Here is a 19,569-nt window from a genome sequence, read left to right as displayed (position 1 = left end):
TAAAGATTAATTTCCTTGCATTACTGGGAATGTAATAATATGGAGTAAGAGATGCAGTTAAAATAAAGGTGATATTTCAAAGGTTAAAAGAAGTTAAGAACAGTTACATTTTCACAGGACATGCTGAAATGTAGAAAAAAAGATACTTAAAAATTAAATGATGAATTTACAAAACTAGAACTATTTATGGACAACTGCAAACAAAGGCTCAGGAGAACCAAGAAGGTAGGTCAAAAGCCTGGTGGATATGGCCCCATACCAGAAAGAAAGGAATACATATCAGGATGAAGATCTTCATAAAAAAAATCACTGGCAGCGTCAGTTAGCTGCTGTGACCATTAGAGTTCCTGCTGTAGGAAGCAATCCAGATGTTTCAACTGAGAGTCCAAGAAGTATGAACTATCTCTAAAGGCAGCAACAGCTGTAGGAAAGAAAGCCAGGAGTACAGATTTCAGTAGTCCAGGCCAGGAGGAACAGCATAGGGAGGGTCAGGAGCAAGTCTTGTACCTCAGTTTGCCACAGTCACGTTTTGGAGTTTGGCAAGTGCCGCACGGTATACATCTATAAATCAACTCTTAGCTCCAACCATGTACAAGGCTGCAGCAGTAGCTTCCAACAGAAACATAATTATATGTGGGGCCATGTACTTAAGATTTATTCCTTGCCTTCAGTTTTGGAAAAACTGAGAAAGACGTCTTCAAAACTAGAGAAGAGAAGATGAGGCTGTGCCTACTAAACAGGGACTTACTAATCAATTACCTTTTCTCTCCTCATCACTAACTATAATACCATACACAGTATATTAATATATAGTTACAAATAAATGGTAGATATGCAGGCTTGTTAGTTACCAGAGATGTATACAATTGTGTATTTGGACCTAATAGATTTTGGAGAATCTATGGATTGAACCAACTGCTTTCTGCCAATTTCCTTTCTAGCTGATAAAGATGTTGCAGGTACCTAACCACATTTATGTCACCAGGATACTTTAACATTCTCAGGGACAGGTATTTTGAAAACAACTTTAGATAATAACGTCTCAGCCTCACACACAAATTCTTTGAAGGGTTTAAAGCCTAATGTTGTTTGCAAGACTTGGGCCTCCACACATGAATTACAAAACTCTGAAATCATTATGTTTGAATACATATATTCCACTAAAAATGCTAAACCTAATCCTTTAGGAAGCAATATTTTTTGTTTACTTAAACATACTGTCCCAAGACTCTTACAACTGCCAATTGAGACATTCTTCTTTATACTTCCACATACTTATAATATTCTGCTTAATTTAAGTGACAGCAAATAGCCTGTTTGAAACCACAAAGGCAGGCAATGTCAAACACAACACCCAAGGGGACAGTAATATGTGTGTCCATCAAAGTAATTTGGATTTTATTCTATTTACAATTCTTCATCTAAAAGTAAGCCTGAGGGAACAAGCATTGTCTTTAGCTTGTAAATATGGAGAAAATTCAGAAATATAATTAGGCTGAAGATGTCCTATAGAAACCAAAACATAAATAAATAATGGCTTTGCTTCTGCGTTCCTATGAAGTAGTGTTTTACAGGAACTGCTGTATAATATTCTTTGGAAAAAGAAAGACGTGTGATTATCTGGGTTTGTATTTATAATATCTGGCAACAAGCCAGAAAGGAATATCCATCAGTAGGCAATACTTTCCCCAAGAACAAAATTAAAAGGCAGGGGGCCTTTTGTCATACTGGGAGAGCATCAATGGCTTAATTCCACAGGTGAGCCCCAGACAGCCCAGACTAATTTATTGCTGCTGGAATATAATTGCTCAACTGGAAGTTTTTAAAATGGATTTAGGGATCACATAACCAGTGATTCTGAACAAACACTGTCCAAAAGTCTGACTAAAAGTGAAATTCCTGAAGGATCTCTAGAAAGAAGGGGCTGGCAGGGAGAGAAGGCTAATTAACACAGCTCAGCTCAACCCTTAAAAATCAGCTGTAGCTCCAGATAGACAACTCTGTCCAGAAGCTAAAACCAAAATAGGTGGCAAAGTCTCAGAACCACAATAACCTAAGTCGACAAACTGAGTACAGTGCAACAAAGCATTAAGATATTATGCGTTAACCATCTTATCTCCTCTGTAAGAAGAGAGGAGTGCAAGCTTTCAGTTTTGCATCCTGGTGAAGGTTGTTAGCATATATAACTGGGTTCACTTCTCTCTGCAATTCCTGTCCTCCCAGCTGAAGAAATCACCCTGTTGGGCTAAGCAGGTATTTTTCACTCATAGCTTGAGAGCAGGTATTTCACTGAAAACCCCAGGCAGGCTGATTCAGTTTTAAAATGTTAGGAGCTCAAATCATCATGCTAGGTTTTAACAATTACTGCTATGAATCAAAGCTAGCCTTTGCTGCTGGCCTGGGAAGAGAGTCTACTAAATACATATAATCAATTTTCATTAATATTATTTAACAGAAAAAAAAGAATGTGAATTGTCCAATGGGATTGCTTATAGTAGAAGGGTAGTTTCATTTGCTCCAACTTCCCAATGTTTTTTCCTCTTTTTTTCCAGTTTCCTTTTTATTAATAATCCATCAGGACTTTAAAAAGCTTGAGCTGACAGTACATCAGGACTCTACACTTGGCTACTCGAAGAAATATTTCTAATGTGCCCATAAGCTTTGGAACTGTTGCTCAACAGTGTTGTTAGATGGTAAAGATAGCCACAGGAATACATGCAGCAAAATTCAAAAGGGAAATGCTGATGCTGCTACAGTTCCCTCCACAGCTCCTGTTTGAAAAGACAGGTATCTCAGGACTTAAGAGGAGTGACACATTAGCAAGCCCAATTATCCGCATATGCCTATCCTCCTCAAAGACAAGCTCACTGGGCCCTGATACAATCAAGAAAAAGTACAGTTATCTGAATTATGATGTCTTCTCAGCGGGGAACAATTACAGCTACAATGACTAATGCATATTAGATCTTGAGCTATACAGCACTGAAGCCTTGGAGCAGTCTTACAAATCTGAAGCAGCACGAAGAACTTGCAAAGCCAGTCTTAGCTTATCCCAAACCTCAGAGAGCCAAATGTAAAAGTATCCACACAGGGAAATGAAACACGACTCCATTGTTTTAACAAGCACATTCAGCACATGAAACTCTGCTTAGGAAACTGAGCAGTGAAGAAAGCTCAAAAGTTTTAGTGGTCAAAAAGCAGGTCCAACCTCACTCACCTTCAGCTGTTTCGAAGTGCTGCACTCACAGAGGCACTGTGAAGCTGGCACAGGGAGGAGACCCATGGGCTTTCCCTGTCCACACTAGCAAAATGTCTGAGTGACAGCTGTACATTACAAGGATGCTATCTTGCAGCATACACATCATGTATTTTCAAAAATAATTTTTTTTTGTTTTAGTTTGGCCAAATATATGCTGTAAGGAAGAATTTTTCTGATTTTTTTTTTTAGATGGTAGCCATTCTCATCTAACTTCATATGTTGTAGATGCCACTTTTCAATGAAAGAACACAGAAAATTAATCAATCTACATTATAAAACTAGTTGATGTACAAAAATTATCAGCTATTGCAAAAAAAGAAAAAATTCTTTCCTCTTTTTTAAATATTTTTTTCTCTTAAACCAAACAGGCCTTCTGAGTTTTCCAGGAAAGAAATATTTATTTTTTTCCATGAATGACTCAGTTTCAAGAAACTAAAAACTAAAGCTCTCAGTATGACAAGTGAAGATTTAAACACCTCCAAAGTAGAATAACAACGGGACCGATGCCAAAGTGCAAGACAAGTGTAACAAATATCATCTGAGGGATCTATACATACACGACACTTTCCGCATGTCTGATTGGCTTCCATTTGATGCTAAAATTATTTGGCTGACTTCCCAGAAAGTAACTGGATCAAGTCTCTACCAATCTATCTTTCCATTAAATCCTGCTAATAAACTCCCACCTTCCTGGGTGATGATTCTCAGTACCTACCTTAGAAGGAAAAAATTTTTTACAAGTGAGATCAGTTATGAAAATGCTTCATCAAAATAAGTGAGCAAAAAGATTAGGGAAGATTTTGTATGCTCATATAAAAAGCAGTACATTCAGCTGATTCATTACAGTTCCCTCAAACTTGGTGAACCTACAATGACTTACCTCACTGAAGATCTAGCACTGAGAGCCTAAAGCAAGTTTACTCAGGGGTTTTAGGGCAGTATTGTCTTGTCTTAAGAGCAAATGTTTAAATGAAGGGGAGGGGTTACCAACACTGTAACAGTATTTACTCACATATTCTGTCTCTGAATCAATTTTACAGACTTCACAAGTTCTTTTGTGGGAATGTTCAAATACTTGCATTTTTTATTATTTTTAAAGAAAAAAAATATTTTAAAATATAGTTCATATGCCAATCATTTTCCCTTTAGCTAATAATCAGTTTCTGTGAAACAACTGACATGACATTTTACACAAAGTTACTGTTACTGTGTTTGCCTTGAATGTGTGCTCTTTTTGACTCTTACCTTCACATTTTCCGGATGAAGCCCTCCAGGGTGTTTGTCCATGTACTGACATAAATCAGTGTGCTAAAAGAAAGTCAGATGGAAAAAAGTGTATTAATATCTGTATGACTGCAGCAACAAATATCCTTCTACTTAGGAGTGGACAGAACAAATGGAAAATAATGGAAATTTTTCAGTCACACATGTGCACACACACACTTGTACCTTTACACACCATTTTATTTAACAACCTTGGTAACTTGACTGATAGGAATATTCACCAAATGTAAATTAATTTTTTTTTCCTAATAACTTGTCATTTTATACCTTGTAAAGACAGTATCACCATCAACACCATAAAGGTAATATTTGGAGGGAAGAGGAAGAACCTAAAGGGAGAACCTCAAATGCTACTCTCATTATTCACATTAAAACACTGCCTTTTAAATATAATTTTATGGTGATTCTATATTAAAATGGCTTAATGGTTTAGAAAATAAATCTGAAAGGCATTGCATATCAGATTACTGAATTATACTTTCCAGCTCAAAAAGAAGCACATATTATGTGCATCTACAGCTATTAATTACAGCTACTTTAGAAAACAGCTTCACTGAAGACTCAAAACTATGAAGTTTTCACTTCATAGTTGCCTATATTCCCTGCAAATATACTATAAAATCTCTTCAGAAAATTAGCAAGCTTGCAATGTATAGATTAATGTTATTTTTAATTAACAGGTATTTATTGCTTTTACTATGGAAACACTGTTTTCTCTGAATTTTTCTCTTGCATTTCTTCACTGTCCTACCAGTCAGCAGCATGCTTTCAGTGAAGTGGCATGTTGCTTCTCTGATTTGCCTACACAACTCAGCTTCTGGAATTACGTTCAGAATAAACAAAGCAAAAATGTGCACTAGATTAACCACCAGAAATTCAGAGACTGACTCTGCCTTCTACACCTGGTTTCTGAACACATCTGGCAAAAATCATCCAGCATTCCTTGAAAAGCTACTTGGCAATACCTGCCTCACATACAGCCCAACTAAATATAGGCAGTTTTCAAGGTGGGAGTTTTGGACAAGAGCTGCCTTCGACATAGCAGAATGGTTTCTCTGTGCAGCATTTTCAACTCCAGGAGCCATTCTCCAATGCTCTTTTGCAGAGCTATATGGATACATAGGAAAGTTCACATCTCCTAAGACACAAAATTCACGCTAGCCACAACTGTTATGTATCATCGTCTCTTCTGAAGTCATAAACTGTGAAAACACACTATGCATGTAGAAGTAACATCGAAACGACATAAGATGCACCGGTTTATTAGGTTGTGCACTAGCGCACCTTTTTTCAGGAATTCTTACCTGCTTCAAGAGAGCGAGTGCCCTGACTGCAGGAAATCGTTTGAGTCCCAAAATGAACAGTGTGAGTATCACAAGGGCAGAGGGCACGCTCAAACAGGCAAAGCACACTAAGTACAACACAACAGAGCTTCTTCCAAAAGACAAGCTAAAGCAATCAATACTTCAATTAATAGTTAACACATCAGTGAATGCATTTACAAAGAAAATGAAAAAATACACCTCTACCAGTGAATAGTTACTGTCAGTGAAGTGCACTTTGCATAAAGCCTGTGTTTAGCTTAAAGACTTATTTCTAGTTTCTGTAAAATCTTTAGCCACTTCAGGTACGTATTCCTCTCCCATTCTCCCAGTTAGTTTTCTGGGACTGTATCAATAAGCCATGCCAAAAATAGACCAGTCATCCTTCAGTATGCATCACCGCATTACCCAGTTTTGTCTTGTTTTACTGTATCAACACCAAGGAAACATACTTGAACAAAGTCATCTGCTAGCCTTGTCATTTGTTTGGAAAACCTGACAGTTTCTGAGTACTAATGTCAGTGCAAGAGTCTGCCTCTGGCAAAATATCAGCTGAAATACCATTACTACAGGTGATGTCTGGTGCCAAATAAGAAGTTTGGGGGATTCTCACCATTTTAATGGGTTACCTGTTATTGAAGAGAAATGCCAGCCTGGTGTAATAACATGTTCTCTTTAACTTAAATACAAATCTTTGAATAGTGATAGAGAGCACCTGCAGTGCTTGGGAGAAGTTTAATAAAAAGCCTGAAATTTCACTTTAGAAAGCTTGTCAGGGTGAACAGGACAGTGCTGTCCTGTCCCTACCATGGTGCCTCAGACATATCTGTCATGGCCCCTGAGCATGGCACGCTCCCTCGTGTGGGCTGGCTGAAGGAGGAGGATTATTACAGAATCACAGAATGACAGGGGTTGGAAGGGACCTCTGGAGATCATCTAGTTCAACCCCCCCGCCAGAGCAGGTTCACCCAGAGCAGGTTGCACAGGAATGCGTCCAGGCGAGTTTTGAATATCTCCAGAGAAGGAGACTCCACAACCTCTCTGGGCAGCCTGTTCCAGTGCTCTGCCACCCTCAAAGGAAAGAAGTTCCTCCTCATGTTTAGATGGAACTTCCTATGACCAAGTTTGTGCCTGTTACCTCTTGTCCTGTCACTGGGCACCACTGAAAAAAGACTGGCCCCATCCTCCTGGCACCCACCCCTTAAGTATTTAGAAGCATTCATAAGATCCTCCCTCAGTCTTCTCTTCTCCAGACTAAAAAGACCCAAGTCCCTCAGCCTTTCCTCATAAGAAAGATGTTCCAGTCCCCTAATCATCTTTCTAGCCCTTTGCTGTACCCTCTCCAGCAGCTCCCTCTCCTTCTTGAACTGGGGAGCCCAGAACTGGACACAGTACTCCAGATGCGGCCTCACCAGGGCAGAGTAGAGGGGGAGGATAACCTCCCTCAACCTGCTAGCCACACTCTTCTTGATGCACCCCAGGATGCCATTGGCCTTCTTGGCCCCACAGGCACATTGCTGGCTCATGGTCATCCTGTTGTCCACCAGGAGCTGCTCTCCAGCAGGTCAGCCCCTAACCTGTACTGATGCATGAGGTTATTCCACCCCAAGTGCAGTACCCTACACTCGCCTTTTTTGAATTTCATAAGGTTCCTCTCTGCCCAACTCTCCAGCCTGTCCAGGTCACGCTGAATGGCAGCACAGCCTTCCGGTGTGTCCACCACTCCTCCCAGTTTTGTGTCATGAGCAAACCTGCTGAGGGCACACTCTTATCCCTTCATCCAGGTCATTGATGAATATATTGAACAGGACTGGACCCAGTACCGACCCCTGCAGACCACCAGTTGTTACAGACCTCCAACTAGGCTCTGTGCCATTAATCACAACCCTCTGAGCTTTATCTATCCAGCCAGTTTTCAATCCACCCCACTGTCTGTTCATCTAACCCACCCTTCCTAAGCTTGCCTATGAGGATGATGTGGGAGACTGTGTCGAAAGCCTTGCTGAAGTCAAGGTAGACAGCATCCGCTGCCTTCCCCCTCATCTATCCATCCAGTCATGTCATCGTAGAAGGCTATCGGATTGGTCAGACATGACTTCCCCTTGGTGAATCCATGTCGACTACTTCTGATAACCTTCTTTTCCTCCAGATGCTTTGAGATGATGCCCAGAATGAGCTGTTCCATCATCTTTCCAGGGATGGAGGTGAGGCTGACTGGCCTGTAGTTTCCTGGGTCTTCCTTCTTGCCCTTTTTGAAGACTGGAGTGACGTTGGCTTTCCTCCAGTCCTCAGGCACTTTGCCTGTTCTCCAGGACCTTTCAAAGATGATGGAGAGTGGCCCAGCAATGACTTCTGCCAGCTCCCTCAGCACTTGCAGGTGCATCCCATGGATTTGTGGATGTCCAGTTTACTTAACTGGTCTCTACCTTGGTCCTCCGGTCCTCCTCAACCAAGGGAAAGTCTTCCTTGTTCCAGACTTTCTCTGTTACCTCCATAGACTGGGACTCCTGAGGGCTGGCCAGAGCAGTAAAGACTGAAGCAAAGAAGGCATTCCTTAACTCCACCTTCTCTGCATCTTCTGTCACCATGGCACCTGTGTCTCATTCAACAGCAGGCCCACATTTTCTCTAGTTTTCCTTTTGCCTCCGACATACTTGAAGAAACCCTTCCTATTGACCTTGACATCCCTTGCCAGGTTTAATTCCAAGGAGGCCTTGGCTTTCCTCATTTCATCCCTGCACACTCTGACAGCATTCTTGTCATCTTCCCAAGTGGTCAGTCCCTTCTTCCACATACTGTAAACTTCCTTCTTCCACTTGAGCTTTTTCAGAAGCTCCTTGCTCAATCATGCAGGTCTCCTGCTTCCCTTGCCTGATTTCTTGCTCTTAGGGATGCACCAATCCTGAGCTTGGAGGAAGTGGGACTTGAATATCACCCAGCTCTCTTGGGCCTCCCTACCTTCTAGAGCCCTAACCCGTGGGATTTCTCCAAGCAGTTCCTTGAGGAGATCAAAGTTAGCCCTCCTGAAGTCCAAGGTTGCAATCCTACTTGTTGTTTTATGCATACTGCACGTGATCCTAAACTCTATCTTCTCATGATCGCTACAGCCAAGGCTGCCCCCAATAATGTCCTCCACCAGTCCCTCTTTGTTCATCAGTACTAGGTCCAGTAGTACACCTCTCCTTGTTGGCTCCTCCACCACCTGAGTCAAAAAGTTATCATCACTACACTGGAGGAACCTCCTGGACTGTACATGCCTGGCTGCGTAGCCTTCCCAGCAGATACGAGGGTGATTGAAGTCCCCCCATGAGAACCAAGGCCTGTGATTGTGAAGCGACTCTCAGCTGTCTGTAGAAGGCCTCATCAGCTTCCCCATCCTGATCAGGTGGCCTGTAATAAACACCCACAATAGCATCTCCCGTATTAGCCTGCCCCTTAATCCTTACCCACAAGCTCTCAACTTGTTCTTCATCCGCCCCCAGGGAGAGCTCAGTACATTCCAGTTGATCTCTCACATAAAGAGCAACTCCACCACCTCGCCTTGCTGGCCTATCTTTCCTAAAAAGAGCGTATCTTTCCTAAAAAGAGTGCAGCCATCCATGACAGCATTCCAGTCATGTGAGCTATCCTATCATGTCTCAGATTACTTCCCCACAGTTCAGTCTTCCAGCCTTTGTGGGTGACAGATAACCTGGTAGGTGGGAAACTTACTGCCTCCTTCACCTTCTACTGATTTCTACAATTTGCAACTAGTCAGCCAACAGAAACCAGAACAGAGGAAGACAAACCCAATGCTGCTTCTGAAGGTCCCCTCCCTGAAGCGCCAACACCCCAGCTGCCCACTAGCTGCACCTTTCTATTCACCAAAAGCTTTCTAAGAACATCCTCTTCAGAGTCACATCACTAGGAACAGCAGTAAGTTGCTTTTTATTTTCAATATACTTGTAATGAATTGTGAGGATAACCTCTTTACCTTCCGCTTATATTTCAGTTATTATTTGGATGCATTTCCTCTATACATGAACATCAACAATGATCCTGTTTGTGTTATGCATCATTCACCTCTTCTTCCTACCCCAAGGACCAGGACGACTGGTAGCCTAGTACAACCTTCTGCATCAGTAGTTCTCTCCTTCAAAAACTGATTGCATACATCTACCTAAAATTCAACGTAAGCAGCGATTTCTACAGAATCCTGGATGCCTTACAGAGTCAATTGTGCAGCAGACTTTTGGCATCTATTTTTTTCCCTACACACATGCTACAGACACAGAGAAACCTCTACCAAATCTTCATTCAGACAGTAACCAGAAATGGATAGTCTTTTCTGTTCAAATCTTTCAAGAGTTTGCCCTCATAAAACTAAGATAGAGTCCTTCTCATAAAAGCAACTAAACACTATGGTACCAATTGGGAAAGCAACTTATAAATTTACAGTACATTGTTCCTCACTTTAATAAAAAAAAAAAAAAAAAAGAAGTAGTAAAGCAAAGGCAGCATCAGCTGCTCTTCTTTTCCCAAGCTAGGGACTCAATGCATATTGAATATTAGTATAGCCAGGAAAGCTGACATTACTGCAGGGACAGCTATTTCTAAACCTGTTTTCCCTTCTGGCGGGCAAGAGTCTGCTCCAGTGCTTGTGTGCTCAACTGACATTGAAGAAGACAACATGAATGCAAGTTTCAGGAAAGCATTAAAAAAGAAAACAGAGATCGAACTGGATGAAAGCAGTTTTCTAAGGCTATTCCATGAAATTGGTACCATATAGATGAACAGAGTCTTTTTTTTCACACTATATTTCAAGATAGACGGCAACATGCTTTCCCAAGTGGAGCAGTGGCTGCAGATACGCATGCCATACTCTGACACTACGGTCTTTGCTGTGGTTACCACCTTGATCTAATAAAATATATACCTTAAAGGAAACTCAAGGTACAGTTATGTATTGGCAATAACATAAAACTATGCTGAAACAAGGTAGGAAGACAAGAAACAAACCAATCAACACACCTCTTACAGTCCTTTCTCCACTGTCTCAGAGGGTGAGGACACCTCACAGGGAAGCAAGATACACTAGGAATGCAGTACAGAGACTTCCAAGTAATTGCAAATATCCATCACAAACATATTCATCCCAGGTGGACCTGGCTAGACAAATTCTTCTTCGACCTAGCTTTTAACAACTCTATCAGCCATACTGTTAATCCCCAACACACATAAATCACCACAAGTAATTCTACATGCTGATGGAACATATGATATTTTAGCTTAAGTTCAAAATCCCATTAATTCATGCTCTTGACGCTCCACCAGTTTACCAACACCTTTATGTACAAATAATTAGCACTCATCTGTTTGTAACAGCTAAACAAAAACAATAAATAGAGGTAAATCAAGTTTCCATAGTCAAGAACTCAAAAGCTAGGAAAGTCCAGAATTAATGAGGTTAATCCAATCTTTTATTTGTTTGCCCAATAAATGTACATTTTGATAACTTTTTAAATGTGTAATATGATCACATACTTTTTTCCCCATACAAGATTAGACATACACACTGAACAGAATAGGAGGTACTTGATTACAGAGCAGTTGTGCTGGTTTTGTGGGGGTGTTTCCTTTTTTTCCATTCTCATGCAGCCTGCAGTCTTTAGCTTATTTACTACTTTGAAGGGAGAAATATTAATTTCACAGGCTTTCCTGCCCTGCTTATTGCTATGCTATTCACACGCTTCACAAACAAAATAATTTCATAGCAATCCAGGGGAGATGTGGCATTATTCCCTTTTAGCAGGTGGGGAATTGAAGCAAAGAGAAAAAAACCTGAAGTATCACTGATTTGGGCAACTCCCTTTAAAGCACTTTCATTTTGACTTTTCAGAGTATTTGGCACTATTTCGCCTTCTGTGTTTTGACTGACTTCAGTTACAGCTGTGGCTGTATAATGCTTTTGCAAGGGAGACTGAGAATCTCATGCTGAACAGCAGAAGTCAGTCATATCTGAACTGCGATGACAGCAATTTGCAATGGTGATGAAGATTCCCAGTATAGCAGGGATGGAACCCAATTCTGTACAGCAGTATTACCTGCCTTATCTTGAAACAGTATTTTCCATGAGGCAGGAACCCGAAAAGACACCCTAGTTCCAACATCCACAAAAAATGAGAGTTCAAGAACCACCATATGCCTTCACCACACAGTCCTCTGCAGAGCTGCACAACATCATCTTTCACAAGGATGGCAAAAGGAGGTTGCATAGGCCATCTTTATCTTGGCATCTTCTAATTTTAAGAACTTGACTTTGCCACCTCACTAACACAAAAATGTTTTGTGCAAAATCTGTTATGCTTTAAGTGAACAATCTTATCTCTCCTCCCGCTACTGCCTGCCCCAGAAACAATTTCACTTGCTCCAGGGATGCAGTCTACAATATTTGAAGTGAAAGACTAAAGCCAAGTCTTTGAAAGGAGATGGGGAATCTTCAAAGATATAGTTCTTAAGTACAAATGACAATTTTTCTGAAGCCTATCACTTGATCAAATTTGGGGCAATTTTCAAAAGAATAGCTCAGTGCCACACACAGCACAAAGGCTACCCATTCTCCAAATTCCAAGTCCATGCTGTAAGACTCGAATATTTACAATAAGGGTCCTCCAGCTACAGGTTTAAGTTATCTTGGCCATTTTGGCTGAAATTAAAAATAAACATAAGCAACGTGAGAGAAACTTTGGCATCTTATTTCTTCAAATAATTGTATTTTACTAAATCGTGCCAGAAGGTCACTGCTCCAGGGCTGTGACTTGACTTCAGGTTTCTGGCACACACAGCTACAGATCCTTGAGAAGGCTCTGTCAAGCCTTTATGCTACCTTCTGTCAGCAAGTTAAAACACAAACTCTTTCCTCAGCGCACATCTCAAGGAACTAGACCTCTATACTAGGAATCCCCGACACCTCTATACTAGGAATCCCCGACCCTTCCTGGGGTGGATGGCACAAGTTCTGGTTACGCCAGAGACCACGCAATGCCTCCTAGGACAGGGAAGAGAAAATTCATGCTCAGCTATGCTAGTTCAACCATTCTCCTGTTTCCAAACTGTATGTAAAAGCACATCAGCTAATGCTCATTTTTGACCCAAACTTCAATGAACTTCAAATATTTTCCACCCTATGATAGAGACAAGTATCACAATTCCTACAGGTACATGAAAATGAGGGAGAGATTAAGTTACTTATCCAACATAACTGCTCAGAGTCTAAATAAAAATCAACAAAATTGTACAAGGATTAAGTACAATCAAACTTGGGTCAAGGAACAAGAAAAAACAAACATAGTACAAAAAAAAAAAAAACCAAAAAAAGAAAATGCATGCTCACTCAGACTCTCTTTGTAATGTTTTTTTCACTCACTTCTCCCCCACACCATTGAGTACCATGACAATACCACAAAAAGTTTCATTTACCTTATGAAATACTGTCTCCAGGCTCACACAAAGAAATGAAATGGGGTTTTGCTTTAAACTTGTGGCAGTGTATAAGTGCACGAAGGTCATTTCTATTCAGCAAGGCTCTGGTTTATGTTAGTAGACACATGCGTGTTTATGTTTGTGAGCATACTGTGTACAAGCATCTGCTGAGGGGAAAAGAATCCAGGCTGATATTTATACAGCTGAAGCAAGGTTTATATACATTGCATCCTACCTCTGGAAGAGAGAGAGTATGCAAACAGAAAAAACATGAGACAAATGTTGAGGGTTCAGACTCTTCCCTTCTCCCTTTGAAGAAGGAATTCTAATCATGAATAGATGAGTAAACCAGAAGCTATGAATATCCTCAGAAAGGCTCCGTGCTTCACTTCAACATCAACTACTTTGCTCAACTATCTTGCTCAGAAATCGGAGACTCTGCTACCAAACACAAACGTGTTCAGACAAAGGGCAGGATGTCTCCTTTCAAATGCACGGCCGGTGATATGAAATGAGCTCTACTTCGCCAGCCCTTTTCCATAATAATAACGCGACTGTCATTCTCTTCTAATTAAATTAGTCACTTCTACTTCCCATGCAATAGATTCTCTTTCCCTCCTCTTCCTCGGTCATGATAAATCTCCACGTGACTTAGCTGTCCCATAATTCTACCTAATTGGTTTCAGCTGTCATTTTTGAAGCTGAAACGCACGGAGAGCCTGGGGCTTGTGAATGGAACAGGAAGCATTTCCAGCCGCATTCCCATCATGTAAAACCAGCAATGTGAAAGAACCCTTCCATTAAAACAAAACCAGGAGTATTTGGCTGCCGGCAATGCCATCATGCAGCAGACAGATTGTGCTGCTCCACTGAGGCTGTGAGGCTGTTGTGAACCATTCTTCTCTGTTCAAAGGAGAGCACACATTATTTATGCCCTAGCAGTTTTACTGACTAAAATACTTTCCCTTTTGTCAGCAACAAATTCTTAAACAGATAATATAATTTACCAATAAAAGCACAGGCAGTAGGAATATTTGAAGTGACAGGAGAACAAAGAAAAGTTAATGCTATTTAAATGGCATGTATCCTCCAACCTAAGCACTCTGCAGATTACTGCACCATGCTTTAAACTAATTTCATGTTGCTGGTATTTTCAAAAGTGTCATAGACTCTCATTTTCAAGTATTTCTATGGCTTTCTATAATTCAATCTTCTCCCCCTACGAGATGATGCAGTGTTAGCCATGCTAACAAAAAATACCCTACAAGCTATCTCTGGGTGATACATAAGCAACTTCCAGAAAAACAGCAGAAGGCAACAGCAGCAGCTGGGCTGAGCAGCAGGGGAAAGATATATATAAGGGATTCAAGAAAGAAAAAAAAAACACCCCACAAGACACCTTTAATGAAAACAATTTTGCTAACAGATGTTTCTAGTGCCTTGGATTTCTCTCACACTGTCAAGGAAGATAAATATACTTCAAAACACATGAACAATACTACATAGAAAAGGAGGGCAGTGGGGGAGTACGTAATACATACACAAACCTACCTGAAAGTCCCAGAGAGAAAAGGGAATGCACAGTTGTCTGATTTTTGGTTGCTATTAAAAATATATATATATATTAATTGATACCAAGTCTCTGTTCGTTGCACAGATAACAATCTGGTTTGCGACTCTCATGAGTGAGACACACACTGCTGCAGAAAGAACTGCTGAATGAACTAAGAGATCTTTAACAAAATCCAGTTTTCTAAAGATGCCAGTTTATCCTCGTCCTTATTTTCTGGCCACCTTAATAATTGTATCAGCCTTATTTTCTTAGTAAATCAGGTTAAAGAGAGAGTGAACACTTAATTTAGTGAGATTATTTTAACAAAAGAACCGCATCTCAAAAATCAGTAGGAATTCCTGTTTAGTATGATCAAAGCCTAGTAACAGATCATCAGCTTTTGTAAACTGTGATGGACTGACAGTCCCCAAAGTCAACAGGGTTGGGACAATTTTTACAAGCTGAGCAAGCTGTAATACACCTGCTCACACAGATGTGCATGTGCACTTTTTCTTTAATTTGTCAAGTCATCAGGTTTCCACAGCACTGACCATTATATCCTCTATATCCACATGTCAAAAAAAAACCAAACCCCAAAACAATTTGAAGATACAAAAAGTTTCTCATTACAGCATGGCAGATACCCCTAAACTCATGGTGTGAGTACTCACTCCAGGACCACACAAGCAAAACACATACACGGCAGGGAGGCTGACAATCCACATACAGTCACGCTACGTCGAGTATCCACACTAATTCTGGCACAGCACTGTCTGTGGATTGTATAGACATATCTACAACAAGCTGAACTGGCACAAGAGCCTTTGCTATGGTGTTGTGCTGGGCTACAAAAAAAGCAGCACAAACACTTTCTCTAAAAGCTTCAGCATCCTATGGTAGACCTCTCTTCCTACTGGCTGAGTGACTGTTTGCTGCCATGGCTCCTAATCCTAACTCTCCATGCATGATCATAAGATTAATAAAAATTTTATAGGGAAAATTGCAGTTCAGACTGCAAGGCACACAAAAGAAAAATGATGTTTCCATGGATTATATCGTCTTTACTCAAAGTAGTAAAATAGAAGAAAATGAATAGGCCTTTTTAACTTTCAAGTGTTGGCTCTGTTTATTACTCAAGCTTGATTCTTGATTTCTCTTCACCATTTCTTAATTATTATTTTATATCATAAAACTAAAAATATATTATAAAGATATCTGCAATTACTGATCTCTTAATTCTGACTCCAAGATTTTTATTATTATTATTTTGCCAGAATTGCTCACCCCAAATTTCTGTTTTTAAAGATTTTGTAGATGTATTTTTTAACAATTAGTATGAAGCTGCATACTGCTAGTTCACGAAGGAAAAATCTATTTTTAAGATTTAGAATTACAGCAATCATCACTCTCCAAACAGCCAGTTTTTGGGTTGGTGTTTTGTTTGTTTCTTTGTTTGCTTTTTCAATCTGCACTGAATAAATCAGAGCTTCTCATTTTAAGAGGAATTAAACAGCAGTTACAACCCACGTTATTAAAGAGCCTGAGAAAAAAATTTAATTAGATTGGACAGTCTCTAGTGCAAGTTGAGATACTGTCAGGTTTCACCTCAGAGGGACTTGGACAATGCCAGTTTATTACTGAAATTAAAAGATAAGGAATGTGTGGGATGCCACCAGAATATTACTGATGGTAGAGCTGTCCAGAAATCTTTAACACAGAAATAATCAATTACTAAGAAAAAATAAAATACTAAAACTAGAAGGATTTTTTTCTAAAATTTTATTTAAAGTAGTGAAATAAACTGACATATTTTTTCTTCAGTTCCTGATACAGGAAAGTAACAATGTATTAGCTTCACTGAAAGACTGCAAGTATTCATATTGAACTGATAAAAATTAAGAGGCGGAAAGATACACAGAAGATTCCCTCTCTGCATGACCTAACGAGATCTTTGTACTCTTCTTCAGTTGCCTGCCCCTTCTTCCAAAGGTGATAAACTCTCCTTTTTTCCCTGAGTCCCAGCAAAAGCTCCTTGTTCAGCCAGGCTGGTCGTCTTCCCCGCCGGCTCTTCTTACGGCACATGGGGACTGCCTGCTCCTGCGCCTTTAAGATTTCCTTCTTGAAGAATGTCCAGCCTTCCTGGACCTCTTTGCACTTCAGGACTGTCTCCCAGGGGACCCTCTCAACCAGTGTCCTGAACAGGTTGAAGTCTGCCCTCCGGAACTCCATGATTTTGCTGACCCCCCTCCTTACTTTGCAAAGAATTGAGAATTCTATCATTTCATGGTCGCTAAGCCCAAGACAGCCTCCGACCATCACTTCTCCCACCAGACCCTCTCTGTTTGTAAAGAGCAGGTCAAGCAGGGCACCTCCCCTGGTAGGCTCCCTTACCAGCTGCATCAGGAAGTTATCTTCCACACACTCCAGGAACCTCCGGGACTGTTTCCTCTCCGCTGTGTTATATTTCCAGCAGACGTCCGGTAAGTTGAAGTCCCCCACAAGAACAAGGGCTTGCGACTGTGAGACTTCTGCCAGTCGCTTGTAGAATGCTTCATCGGCTTCTTCGTCCTGGTTGGGTGGTCTATAACGGACACCCAGCAAGATATCTGCCTTGGTTTGCCTTCCCCCTTATCCTTACCCGTAAGCACTCGACCGTGTCATCACAATCGTTGAGCTCTATACAATCAAAACTCTCCCTAACATACAGAGCCACCCCACCACCTCTCCTTCCTTGCCTCTCCCTTCTGAAGAGCTTATAGCCATCTATTGCAGCACTCCAGTCATGCGAGTTACCCCACCATGTTTCTGTGACGGCGACTACATCATAGCTGTTTAATTTCAACATGTGTTCCCTAACAAAATAAATAAAACCAGAAAACCAATAAGTGTTCGATCCAAATTATCAAAAGTTATAAGAAATTCAAAATTTTCAATGTAAAAATTTTTTATCCTTTTAGGTAATGAGTGTTGACGATTTCCTTGCATAATACTTTTCTAAAACATCCCACAACAAACTCAAAATCTCAAGTTTTGAAACTTCCGCTCTGTAACTCTTAATTCTGATAAACAGTACATATCTCAATTTCCAATCAGCATTAAAATGAGAAACTCACACCCATTTTTTTCTTACAGGAAATGGGAGGAAAATGTAACTGATGAACTTTATTAAGCCAACTCATTGTAAAACAACCTATTTTAGCTGCTGTAATGAAGCAACAAGCATTAAACTTTCTTCTTTAATGGAAAGTAATTTTTAAGAAGGAAAAACATACACGAAGACTGAAAAAGGCAAGGTAATTGAAAATGCTTGGGTTTAAGTTACACTATTAGATTAGTCTGGAGCTTTTTCACTGTTGAGGCAGAAATAATATTACTCATTACTCATACTTCCAATTACAAATCTATCTGTTCTTGTTTCAAATCTGGTTCATAAATACTGAAAGCGTAGTGTAAAGTATTGCTACACAAGCTCACTTTTATATGCCAGGAATAGGACAACTTGCTGGTTCATTTATTGATAAAAAATATACTGACATAATTATGCATAATACTAAAAACCTCATTATCATTCTACCAAGACTGTAGCAATACGTATTGGTTAGGATTGCCCTTCAGCAATTAAGTGTTTCTAAATACAGTCATCTTACTTTTAAATAAACAAGTGAAAAAACAAATGGTAGCAGCTAATGATCATTTTAGAATGAACAGATGTGAACCCATCTTCAAAGATCTCTCAATATGTCTGAGATCTCACCTTTTCACCTGAGATCTCATCTTTTCCTTGGGCAAAGTTGGCTATATCAGTGACACTTGCACTACAGCTGGCATACCCTCAAGGTTGCATAAACTAACACCTAAACAGAGCCTGGAGAGGAGGGGAACAAAACTTACGTGAACAGTCATACTCCTCCATTGAACTGTAAAGCTGAACTGACCTTTTTCTTTTGGAAGTCATTGCAGTCTCAGATACCATATGCAAAATGCATCAAATTTTCACATTTTGTTTTCAGGTCTTGTTTAGCACATCCCTGTTAACTATAAGGAAACCATTTTCTCTACCATTCATACATGAAAGACTATCAGCTCTTCAGGTTTTGTAGAGGTGATTCCAAGCAGCTTATCCTCAAAACTCCTCAGGTAATGCGCAACAGCTCTCCGTCATCCAGTGATAAAATTGAGCTCTCAGCTCCCTTTTTAATACACTTGAATGACCAACAATAATCATAGCTGATGTAAGAGTTACCAAAGCATACAAAGAAATTATGCCCTACTAACAAGGTACTGCATATACTAAATTATTTTCAATAAGGTTCTTTCATTCAAAACGAGCAGGCCCCCCTTCTCTTCTTCCACAGAAATGTTTATATGGAGAATGAACTTCTCCTGATATTCAACTGTCAGAATTTTTAAAGATTGACTTTTCTTGCTTCTGGGAATCACTAAGGTTAAAGTTAAAAAGCTCTGTCATGTTTTCATCTGACAGACTTCCATATTAAAAAAAAAAATAAAATTCTTATTTCAGGTACCCAGAGAATTTAATCACTGCCATATTTCCTTTCAGAGGCTATTCTGCTTACAGCTGTTAACTTATTGCTGCAATACATTTTGCAATGAAAGGTGCTGCATGAAATTAAATTTCATTCTACTCTTTCAGGGTCAACGCTGAAACTGAACACCTCTAATAACCTCAG

The 19,569-nt window shown here is 40.1% G+C and overlaps 1 protein-coding gene across 1 annotated transcript in view; it reads right to left on the bottom strand.

Moving 5' to 3' along the window:
* CDK14 (cyclin dependent kinase 14) overlaps positions 1-19,569 on the bottom strand; it is a 254,406-nt gene that overhangs the window by 167,709 nt on the left and 67,128 nt on the right. The window contains exon 6 of the mRNA XM_059818538.1: positions 4,505-4,567. Coding sequence (XP_059674521.1) covers positions 4,505-4,567 — 63 coding nt within the window. The remainder of the gene's footprint in view (positions 1-4,504; positions 4,568-19,569) is intronic.

This window comes from Gavia stellata, chromosome 6 (assembly GCF_030936135.1).
Source record: "Gavia stellata isolate bGavSte3 chromosome 6, bGavSte3.hap2, whole genome shotgun sequence".
NCBI classification, from domain to species: domain Eukaryota; kingdom Metazoa; phylum Chordata; class Aves; order Gaviiformes; family Gaviidae; genus Gavia; species Gavia stellata.
This window is presented reverse-complemented; position numbering and strand designations above follow the sequence as displayed.